General features: G+C 41.6%; 2 protein-coding genes across 2 annotated transcripts; one reads left to right on the top strand and one right to left on the bottom strand.

Annotated features, from left to right (window-relative positions):
- Nucleotides 2,300-4,504, bottom strand: LOC18769184 (DELLA protein DWARF8). The gene has a single exon (XM_007203569.2). The coding sequence runs from the start codon at nucleotides 4,077-4,079 to the stop codon at nucleotides 2,466-2,468; it is 1,614 nt and encodes a 537-aa protein (XP_007203631.1). The 5' UTR covers nucleotides 4,080-4,504; the 3' UTR covers nucleotides 2,300-2,465.
- Nucleotides 9,003-11,348, top strand: LOC18770663 (pentatricopeptide repeat-containing protein At1g08070, chloroplastic). The gene has a single exon (XM_007203408.2). The coding sequence runs from the start codon at nucleotides 9,074-9,076 to the stop codon at nucleotides 11,240-11,242; it is 2,169 nt and encodes a 722-aa protein (XP_007203470.1). The 5' UTR covers nucleotides 9,003-9,073; the 3' UTR covers nucleotides 11,243-11,348.

Consider the following 11,566-nt stretch of genomic DNA (forward strand, 5'->3'; position numbering starts at 1 on the left):
TGTACATATCTCATTGCACTCAAATTTGAGTCCGTGCTCATATAAACTAGACTACTTTAAGAAAGTTTAGAGAAAAAAAAGTACTGTCTATCATAAATCAGGCGGTCCACATCAAGGACAATTCGTTGATGGGCCCACACGTTGATGACTGATAATCTATCATGTGGCTGTTTAAATTCAAGAGTTGTCCTCCTCCTTGCTTACCCAAAAAATTGACCTAAGAAAGAAAGAAAGAAATATTGATTTACAGAAAGGGAGGTTATATCGTTGTCAACACGTGGGAGGTAACTGACACGTGAATATGCTACCTCTCCCTCTCCCTCTCCCTCTCCCTCTCCCTCTCCCTCTCAGATCAGTCAGCCCCCTGGCTTTTTGGGTTGCGTCGTGGTGATGGTGGTCCTTTTTCAAAAGAAATTCAATGTGGGCCACTTGGGGCCACTTCCTCCAACTTGCTCTGCCCCTGCCTCTTCCGTAACGGGATCACGTGAAAACCTTAAAAACAGGCCAAAGTGGTGGGCCTCTAAGGTTCCGGCCGACCCGCCCACCCGCTCCACCAACGCAACTTCTTCTTTATAATAATATTTCATTTATTTTTTCAAATTCCACCCAAATTATAAAATATGTAGTAGCTCTAATAATATTTATAAAAGATGGAAAATTAGTTAACGCGGATATAGTCTAGTGAAAAAGAATTTTGATTTGCTGATGAATAGCTCAGAATATCATTTGTATTATTTATTTTTTTATAAAAAAAGAAAAAGAAATAATAATTCAGGTGTTGTAGATGAGAGTTTACGCAGGAGAGGTGGCAAAAGGCAGAGGACAGTGGTGTCATGTGGGAGGCAATGTTGAGTCCCTCTTGAGTCATTATTACGTTATTGGGTCGGGGTTCTGGGCCCCGTTATGGTTTAGTGGGTTTTCCTTTTTCCATACTTAGCAAAGCCACATGCTCCCATACGACATATGTACATGATTAATTAAAAGTCACAAACTGTTGTTGTGCAGAAATTGAAGAGTGAGTGAATGCCAAGTTGCCAATGGGGTCTCTCGATCCCTGTCCTGTTGGTTTTGTTCATGTACATGCATGATGTAGCCGTAACCCATCTCGATCTCTCTTTTGAAAATCACAATCAATGGCGAAGGTAAACATGGTGTCTGCATTTTTCTTGCTTTTTTACTTAAAAAGCTTTATCACTGATCTTCTTGCAAGCACGATTCAATAATGGTTGCATTGTTCATGGGCCCATCGTCCTACGTTTATGTTTAGCGGTTCTCGGTCGGTTCTTTTGTTAAAATGAATGAACATTTGATCGAGTGACGCTTAATCTTTGCTTCGTTAGAGGACCACTCACGTGGAGAGATGAGCATAACCCTTTTCCACAGGGTAGGTAAGGAGTTAAATCCTGTAATTATGTACTGGTTGAAAGTGACTTTTTCTTTGATGTTAGCGTCCGTTTGGTTTGAAAAAAAAAACCGAATAATTGATTATCATTTCCCTTTTCTTTTTTTTTTAATGGTTTTTTGAACTCGAATCGGCACTTCAAAAACGAAAATGGCCAGCCAGCCAGAGCCAGCCAGAGCCAGCCATCATCATCATCATGATTCATGATTATCAAACATAATTAAAATGCTCAATCCATTTAATTAATATTTCCATACTAGTTGGACGTCAACTTTCAATCATTAAATTAAGAAAATAAAAACTGGTTTATAGAAAATAAACTCGAGAGATAATAATGCAGACGTTTACCAAACGCGTAGGAAGAATTATTATCAGTGTTTGGTCGCAGGTAGCAGTCGATGATATATAGGGCTAGGCTAAGCTAGGCACAAAATAGGCTGAGGGTATCGTACTATCGTGTAGATTGGACCCTTTTAAACGGTTCCTATTCCATTATGGTAAACGTCAGCTACCAGTGTGCTTTCCCTTTTCAATTTCCATTTCTTTTTTCTTTTTCCTTTCTCTACAAAATCAATCTTGGACGGCGCCAAGGCGTTGACTGCCTTCTAGACCATCCATAACATGAACATACTTTTTCCTAACACATTCATCACTCCAGTTATGTCTTCCCTCAGTCCACAAGTTTATTGGGAACCTGGGTTTTCTGTACAACCCAGCCATTACAACTCAACCAATACAAATGAGATGGTTGTTTCAGGAGAATCATGCGTCCAAGATCTTCTTCCATTCCTTTGTGACTGACACGCATAAATTATAAATCCTTGTTTTGACTTCAAATTCCATAACACAACATCTCAAATTCTTTCGTAAAAGAGTAACATATAAGATCAAGGGTTATAAATTAAATTATTTTTTTTAGAAAGTAGTAAAAAAATTGTACCTAAAATATTTAGATATATTGTACCCCATCCATTAAGCATTTCTGGATCATTAAAGCAGAACATGAAAAAAAGAGCAAGAAACTCATAAAATTTAAAATAAAATTAAAAAGCTAAGGTGAAATTTAGACATGATTGGCATTATTATTCTGATTAATAACCCCAACCCGTTGGTTGGCTGTGGTTGCTTCAGCCGTAGGCATGACTTGCCAAGCCGAAGCCGCGATGAGAGGACGGCTGTGCCAGCCGAGAGTGAGGCACCCGTCGTTCTCTTCCACGCGGTATCCTTCAGCCGAGAAAAGTGTCAGAAGCATACTCGCCTGCTTGAAAGCATTGGAACCCAAATGCAGAGCCCTAAACCCGGCTTGTCCCAGCCGAGCCCTCCACTTCCCCAAAGGCTCATGTCTCTCCACTCGAGCCGCGCCCTCACAGCACACCACGTTGCATATCTCCCTCTGTATGTACATCTCCGCCAAGGCCTTCTCCGGCTGCATCGCGCAAGCCTCCAACGAGTCGAACATGGTCGAGTAGTAGTACAAAGCCTCAGTGAATCGGTCCAAGAACCCGGTTTTGTTGTGGTCCGCTTCCTGCTCCACAACCGTCACGATCTTCGGGTTCAGGTTCCGGATCCAGCCCAGCATCATCTCGATTGGGGAATTCCGGTTCGGGTCCGATCCGAGAAGCCGATGCAGCTGCATGATTGAGTTCACTGCCACAGCCTCCTTCGGGCTCACCTGCAGCATCCACGGCTTCACATCCTCGAGCCTCGAAGCCGCCACGCCGCGAAAGGCGAAACGGACGTTGACGGACCGAGCCAATTCGGCCAGTCGAAGGCCGATTTCTCTCAGCGAGTCTCGCCCGTCCGGCGAAGGCGGTCCAATGCCCGTCAGTCGGAGCAAGGGGGGCCCACCGGGGCGTAGAGCCAGGGCCTGTATAAGTGCCGGCCATTGCAAGCCGTGCATTAAGTTGAAGTCGATGACGTGGACGCAATCGTGACCCTGGAAGGCTTCCAGGATGGCCTGATTGGCGGTGAAGTGAGCGAATTTGAGGTAAGGGCAGGCCTCGTAGAAGTAATGGTAGAGGAGCTCGTTTTCGTGAGCCGAGGCGACGCTCTGGTGGGAGAAGATTCGGCGGCTGAGGGCGTCGATGAAGTAACCAGCGACCTTACCGATGCCGCAGCTGGTGTTGACACGTGTGAGCAGAGTCTGCATGTTCTCGATCAGCGAGCCCGCCAACGCGAGATCCCCACGCTGGACGGATTCGGCGCACGTGACGAGCAAGTGGACGAGCCTTATCCCGGAATCTTCTTCCATAGCCGTGACGACGGTGAGCTGGTGCTGCTGCTGCTGAGGCGGCGGAAGAGGTTCGGTCCAGGTGTCGTTGGGGAGGTCCGTTGGATTGATGATGGCATCAGGGAAGTCGAGATCGGATGGTAGGGAGATAAGGGGCTGGTGGTTGAACTCGGAGAGGAGCGAGTCGACCCAGGTGGCGAGGTCGGAGGGGTTGTAGAGAACGGCGTCGGAGGCGAGCTGGGAAAGGTCGTTGGGGGAGTTGACCATGACGGTCTCGAGGCGCTCGAGGCGCTGAGCGACATGTCGTAGGTCGGAGGAGCGGACCTTGTAGCCGGCGTCGGCCAAATAGCCATCGATCTCGGCGGGTGGTTTGGTGACGGAGGAGGAAGAAGAGGAGCTGGCGCTGCTGCTGACGCCGGAGCAAACGGTTGAACCGTAGGGCCCCATAGATATAATTGCAGGTGAGCTGATCAAACTGAAGAGGAATTGGGTGGGTGAGGATGGATTAGATACGAGGTGGGTGTTTGTGGGTTTTGGTGTTCATTTCCATTTCCCTTTCCATCAGGGAAGAGAGAGAGAGAGAGAGAGAGAGAGAGGGAGAGTGAGGAAGGAGTGAGCGATGAGTGGAAAGAGATGGATGAAGAAATAGGGCGGAAGTGAAAAAGAGAGAGGGGGGTTTTGATACGGACGAGTAGGGAGGAAGAAGTAGTGTAGGACAGAGATGACTGCTGACATGTTCCTGTGGTCCACTACCCACCAACTGTATAGTGTATATACTGCTTTGCTTCCTTTTTCCTTTTTCCTCTTTTACTTCCACTATTTCTCATGGATTTGTTTTTCCTCTTTCATTATTTTATTTGATTTGGAGTAGTTGTGGCTGTAGCCTACTAGCCTCTATGTTAATGCTTATTTCTTCAAGTAAAATAATTCATTCATAATAAGTAATCTATGTTTTATATAAACAGCATTTTAAAAATGTATCGTCCTCGTGTAAATTAAAACAAATTATATGTGTTAGATCAGTTAGTCCGGCAATGCATTATGCATCTATGCATCTATGCATCTATGTTCGAGTCTCATTTTCTTATTAAATTAATTTTAAATAATTTAAATAATTGCTTGTATAAATATAATTATTTATAAATTACAATTGATAAAGTGCGTAAAAAAGTCATACCAGTAATAGTTGCTTTTATATTTTATCTTAAAATACGTATAGACATTTACATGAAGAGAGGAGATGAGATGGGAGGAGAGTCCACAGTGCCGGCAGCAGGCAGGCAGGTAGGCAGGCAGGCACAAAATAAGAGACTGAGTCAGTCAGGTGTCAACTTGGCTTCAACGTTTGCTCATCTCATGAATCAAACTTTCCATCCATTCGAAGCTGATCAATTACTACGCAATTTCGAAGCTGATCAATTACTACGATTTCTCTGGTCTGGAATATTATTATTTTAATACTAAACTATTTGTGTGTAATTTTCTACCAAATCATCTGAACTCTGTCTAATTTCTTTAATTTTCTTTTGATTTGGTATGATCTCTTTGTTGAATAATATACTTCTATAATCTATACTTACATTACATGTGCTGAGTGAGTGAGTGAGTGAGTGAGTGCAGAGAAGAGGAGAGAATATAATTAAGCATCATGAACCAAGATTCGCTCTTCTTAATTTGGTATTAATCATATATTAATTTATTGTTAAGCAAATCATTTGAATTTAATTAATTTTATAATCTCAAGTAAACAAACTACAAAGAAACTTAGGAAAGCATATGCGAGATTATGCTAGTTCGGCCAAATTCGAATCTCCCTCCACGTACTAGTAGTGATTAACGTAAAGAGTAATATTAGCAGGGCTTGACCCTTGAATTTGATGTGAACATATATATTTATTTCAAATAGATCTTTTCATTCAACATTAATTAGCCCTCAATGCCGAGTATGATGATGACCTTATGCTTAATTAATCGGAATCCCCGGCTAGCTATGATTATTACTACTGATCCCCTAATCCCTTGATTGGTCAAATCCACGAGCTGATCTTCAATTCAACCATTAGCAAATAGCAACCACTTGAATCCTTTACTTAATTAAAATGAATAGATAGGTTTAAAAAATCATTTATCTCTTAATCTCCACAGAGTTATTGAGTGTATTGACAGTAACAGTTTGAGTTAATAATTATTGACCCTCCTCGTCCTCTATAATTAATTAAGGATCCCTAATGCTCTCTTATGCATATAATGACATGAATGATTGGCTCCCACCCTGTAGAACCCATCAACGGGACCACTTGAATGTGAGAGGAGATTAAATAATTTAGTTTGGCACCTTAGTTCGTTTTATATATGCTTTTGTTTATCTTATCGATAAAATATTATCGTTCTTTTATAATTAAAAAAATTATAACTTTTTATTCATACATGTTTATATTAATCTTAGTCGCTTTAAAAATGATCCTTCAACACATAAAGGGGACGTTATGTGTGTTGCTTTAAACATGAATGAGTGAAGGGACCTGATCATCAAGCAGATTGAGGGACTTATTGAATTTACCTAGCAAAAAAATGTATAGAAAAATAACAAGAAGAATGCACCTTGTTAGCTACGTTTACACTTACATTGACAGTATTTTTATTATAGTTACAGCGTCATTGTAATGCCGAATATTCCACATCACTGAGACATGTGTCGAATAAAGACACTAGGAGGTGTCATCGTTACCTCCTTTTTATATTTATAATTCATATTTTATTATGTATCGTTGTTAATATGAATCATAATGGTGTCGTTGTTAATATGAATCATATTTTATTATGTATGTATGATCAAATTATAATAGATTAAAGTGTTTTTTTTATAATAATTACATGATAATTTAGGAAAAGGAAAGATTCAATATTGATCGCCAACTTCGCTATTAATTTAGGACAGGATATTTATTCACAGTAAATTAGAAATTTACACGGTTGGTTGATGTAGGAGGTGCGCACTTGAATCAAAAACTGCAACATCTGATTCTGATCTGCGCACGCTCGTGTATGAGTATGTTGTACATTAACAAATGAAAAGAAAAAGCTCAAAGCTGATGCGAATAGGCAATGGCCATTGAAAAGCTGAAGGAGTCAAATTCTAGACATGCGGCTGGCTCTCCATAATTCTTAGGACCTGTGAACTTATTTGTGGCCATCAAGGCAATACTTTACTGCACATTAATAATATAAAATCCAAACTTACAAACCATGCATATATAATAATATAATTCTCTCACAATTCTATGAGATTTAGGAAGACAGAAAGAGATCTATCACAGGTTAACCAATGGGCAATTATTTAGAGAGAGAGAGAGAGAGAGACAGACAGACACAGAGGTTTTGATGGTTCAAAAGTTTTCCATGAAATATGTAAAAAGCTTTTTCCTCGGATTGGTGGGGGTTGGGTGGTCCAGTATTAGATCAAGCCCCAAAAGGATCCAAGTAAAGATTCTTAAAGTTGGAGGTGAGTTTGTTTTGCATATGCTTAGACTTAGTCACATGGTTATAGACTTGATATAGTAGAAAGAAAATAACTAGAGCAGATCGGGGGAAATAAAGTAATGCAAGAATAACTTGATCTTCCCAATTACAAGAGCCGCATGCAAATCTAGGTTAGGTTAGCAGATGTAATGCGGTTATCCTTTACATATGAGTTCGAATCTAAATAGTAAATGGTAATAGATAGGAGTAGTTTTTTTTTATAAAAAAAAATTGAATGAGGAGGTTAAGAGAGGTGTGGGGTGGTCCAGTTGGTAACATGGAACTTGGGACCAGACCAGAGAGCGAGCAAAATCACAAAGCCCAAAAAGCATGTGAATTTAAGTGAAAATAGCAGATGTTATGTTCGAGGAGGAGGCGGAGGAGGAGCCAAACTTTGATTGGGAGGGGAATGGGATGTTGACACGTATATATGGACTGACTGAGTCAGTGTGGGAATCAAAAGGGAAATTCAATATATCCGTGCGCTGGCATTGGCCATTCAGATGGCAATTGCAATTTGCAAATTGCAAACAGGGTGGTCATGGTGGGGAGTGAGAGACACTGTGCGTCTGTGAAGACTCTCACGGCAGACTCTCTCTCTCTCTCTCTCTCTCTCTCTCTCAAGTTGGGGTTGGGACCAGAGCATTCCTGTGAGAACATGTTGTGTTTGGGACAATCATCTCTAGGGTGTGCCCCATTCCGTTGTTTTTGCTGACACAATCACGTTATTGCACCCTCTCATTGCATAGCATAATCACATCACATATCATATACATATCACACTTGAGCTGTGTTAGCATCAGCTGTCCACGCGATGACTATATACTCTCAGTAACTTATAGACATCCCGTAATATTTCACAATGCGTCAACGGCTATGCTAATAGTGTGCTATAGTATAACTCATGATATCAAGTTATGTATTTTTGGGAGTCCTATACCTTGCCTTTTTCTTTTATTATATTTTCTCCTTAGAAGCTAAACTTGCCAATTACATAATCCAATTAGATTCCAGCCACCTTGATCATGTAAAACCTAAGCACTTATTACATTTTCAAGTTCTATCTTAAAGGTTACTCATGCAACAAATCAGCTAAACTGGAAATTATTTAGCTATTTGATTATCAACATTTTCGTTTTAATAGATACATGTGACCGTCGGCATAATATAGCTAACTTTATATTTGGCTAAAAGTTACTTACCTCAACATCCAGCTAAGCACCACAACCAACTTTACCACACTCAGCACAAGAATGAGTGCTCACCAAAGCTCTGCACTCAAACTGTTTCAATCTAAACAGACATGCAGCAACTGCAACACCATAACATATCAGATGATGCATTAATTGAATGGTGGATGGATGACAGACCAATACAGAGTCCGATCATGTCTCGTTATGTAAAAAAGTTATTACGCATGACCGACAGAATGTAATTGACAAGAAGATAATAAAACAATGTTATGTCGGTCATCTATTCTTCTTGCTGCAGTCAGGCATTTGAGATTTTAGTAGAGTAGCCCAAACCCTCAAAATTAGACTCGTAGCAAATCTATCTCAACATGTTCACAAATCAGTTACTATACCACCCACCTATCAATTCAAATGCCTATCCTATGCGCATCAAAATCCGGTCTCACATCTGTGATGGAACAAGGGAGAAAGCCAATTAATGCCAATATTGTTGTGGAATTTTCACTATTGCTCAGGCTGTCTTAGCACTGTACAACGAAAGATAAAGAAAAAAGAAAGAGGGTGAAATATCTTATCACAAGTCAGCAGTCCAGTCACCACAATTTGTTTTTGCAAAAATAGCATTATCCATCCACACTCAAAATATCATATGTTAAACGGTTAAATTAAGCTTCTTTAACGGTAATAACTAACAACGGACACAGTCACAGACTCCACAGAGCAGCAGCAATGGCTGCTCCTCTTTCCCTCCACCATATCAGACTACCTTTCTCTTCAGATAATCCAATCTTACACAACAAACCAACCACTTCCACCGCCATCGCCGCTGCCCCCATCACCACCGCCACCAAAACTAGTAGGACCAGCAGCCCAATTGAACCACACCCATGTCTCGCATTGCTAGACAAATGCTCCACCATGTCCGAGCTTAAGCAAATCCACGCCCAGCTCCTCCGAACCAGCCTCTTCTTCGACGCCTTCACCGCCAGCAAAGTCGTCGCCTTTTCCTCTCTGGAAGGCTCCGGAAGCCTCCATTATGCTCGTTTAGTCTTAACTCAAATCCCCAATCCCACCACTTATACTTGTAATTCGGTTATTCGAGGCTACACCAACAAGGATTTGCCCTGTGAAGCCATTTTTTTCTACCAAGAAATGATCATCCAAGGTTGGGTGCCTGACAGGTTCACGTTCCCATCTCTGTTCAAGTCTTGTGGGGATTTGTGGGAGGGGAAACAGCTGCATTGCCATTCTACCAAGTTGGGTTTCGCCTCGGATTCATACATTCAGAACACTTTGATGAATATGTACTCGAATTGTGGGTGTTTGATCTCGGCTCGCAACGTGTTTGATAAAATGTTGGAGAAGAGTGTGGTTTCTTGGGCAACCATGATTGACGCTTATGCGCAGTGGGATCAACCCATTGAGGCTTTAAAGCTGTTTGATAAGATGGAGAGTGGAAGTGTGGATCCTAACGAGGTTACTTTGGTTAATGTTTTGACAGCATGTGCCAAGGCAAGGGATTTGAAAATGGCCAAAAGGGTGCACCAGTACATTGAAGAGTATGGTTTTGGAAACCATTTGAAGCTCAATACGGCACTCATGGATGTTTATTGTAAATGTGGATGTGTATTGCTTGCTCGAGATTTGTTTGACAAGATGCCCGAGAAGAACTTGTTCAGTTGGAACATTATGATCAATGGACATGTTGAGGATAGTAATTATGATGAGGCCTTCGTACTCTTTCGTGAAATGCAGCTTAAGGGCGAAAAAGGGGATAAGGTGACCATGGTAAGTTTATTGCTTGCTTGCAGCCATTTGGGTGCTCTAGAGCTTGGAAAGTGGCTGCATGCCTATATTGAAAAGGAGAAGATTGAGGTGGATGTTACCCTCGGGACGACACTCGTCGACATGTATGCGAAGTGTGGGAGCATAGACGGTGCATCGGAAGTCTTTCGAAAGCTGCTTGAGAAGGATGTTATGACTTGGACAGCCTTGATTTCTGGCTTTGCATCGTGTGGACAAGGAAAGAAGGCTTTGGAGCATTTCCATGAGATGCAGACGAGTGGAGTGAAACCAGATGCAATAACTTTTGTTGGGGTATTGGCTGCTTGTAGCCATGCTGGATTAGTGGATGAAGGAATTTCGCATTTTAACTCGATGCATGAAGTGTATGGCATTCAGCCTAGCATTGAGCACTATGGTTGCATGGTTGACATATTAGGCCGAGCTGGTCGCATAGCTGAAGCAGAGGAGTTGATTCGGAAGATGCAAATGCCACCGGATCGTTTTGTTTTGGGAGGGCTTCTTGGTGCCTGTAGAGTCCATGGCAACCTTGAGGCTGCAGAAAGAGCAGCTCAACAGCTTCTAGAACTTGACCCGGACGATGATGGAGCGTATGTGCTTCTTTCAAACTTATATAGCTCTATGAAAAAGTGGGAAGAAGCCAAAAGAATTAGGGAACTCATGGCAGAAAGAAATGTGAAGAAAGCTCCAGGTTGCAGTCTGATTGAGGTTGATGGTATTGTCCATGAATTTGTGAAGGGTGATTCATCTCACCCGCAATCGACACACATCTACGAAATGCTTCAAGACATGATCGAGCGGTTAAAGAAAGCTGGTTATGTTCCTGAGAAATCCGAGGTGTTGTTGGATATAGATGAAGAAGAGAAGGAGACTGCACTGAGCCTACACAGTGAAAAGCTGGCAATTGCATTTGGGCTCATAAGCACAAACCCAGGGACAACAATACGAGTTGTGAAAAACCTCCGTGTATGCAGTGACTGCCACACTGCAACCAAGATCATCTCCAAAGTTTACAACAGAGAAATTATTGTGCGGGATAGGAACCGATTCCATCGATTTCAAGATGGATCTTGTTCTTGTAAGGATTTTTGGTGATGTAGCTTTAGTTAAATATATTAAGAGCCTTCAAAATTCTTGTACATTCACGATTTCACACAGTTTTGGTGTAATTTTTTATATTAATTCAAAGCATCTCCACAAATAGCGGACCGATCAATAAGCTATTATATAAGCATGAATTTGTACGTGGAAACTGCTACAAGATATATAACTTCAGAAAGTGGATGCGTAGACATGAAGTTCTGTGCGTGCTTGTATGCTGCACGTTCTAAAGCATCTTCACAAAAGAAAGACAGAAAGAAAGAAAAAGTATCACACCAGCGAAGCAGGGGAGGTTTGAACTAAAGATCCTCCCCTTGT

This window comes from Prunus persica, chromosome G7 (assembly GCF_000346465.2).
Source record: "Prunus persica cultivar Lovell chromosome G7, Prunus_persica_NCBIv2, whole genome shotgun sequence".
Lineage (NCBI taxonomy): Eukaryota > Viridiplantae > Streptophyta > Magnoliopsida > Rosales > Rosaceae > Prunus > Prunus persica.

Coding starts and splice junctions, on each gene's coding strand:
- LOC18770663 (XM_007203408.2), top strand. CDS start 9,074: ATGGCTGCTCCTCTTTCCCTCCACCATATCAGACTACCTTTCTCTTCA.
- LOC18769184 (XM_007203569.2), bottom strand. CDS start 4,079: ATGGGGCCCTACGGTTCAACCGTTTGCTCCGGCGTCAGCAGCAGCGCC.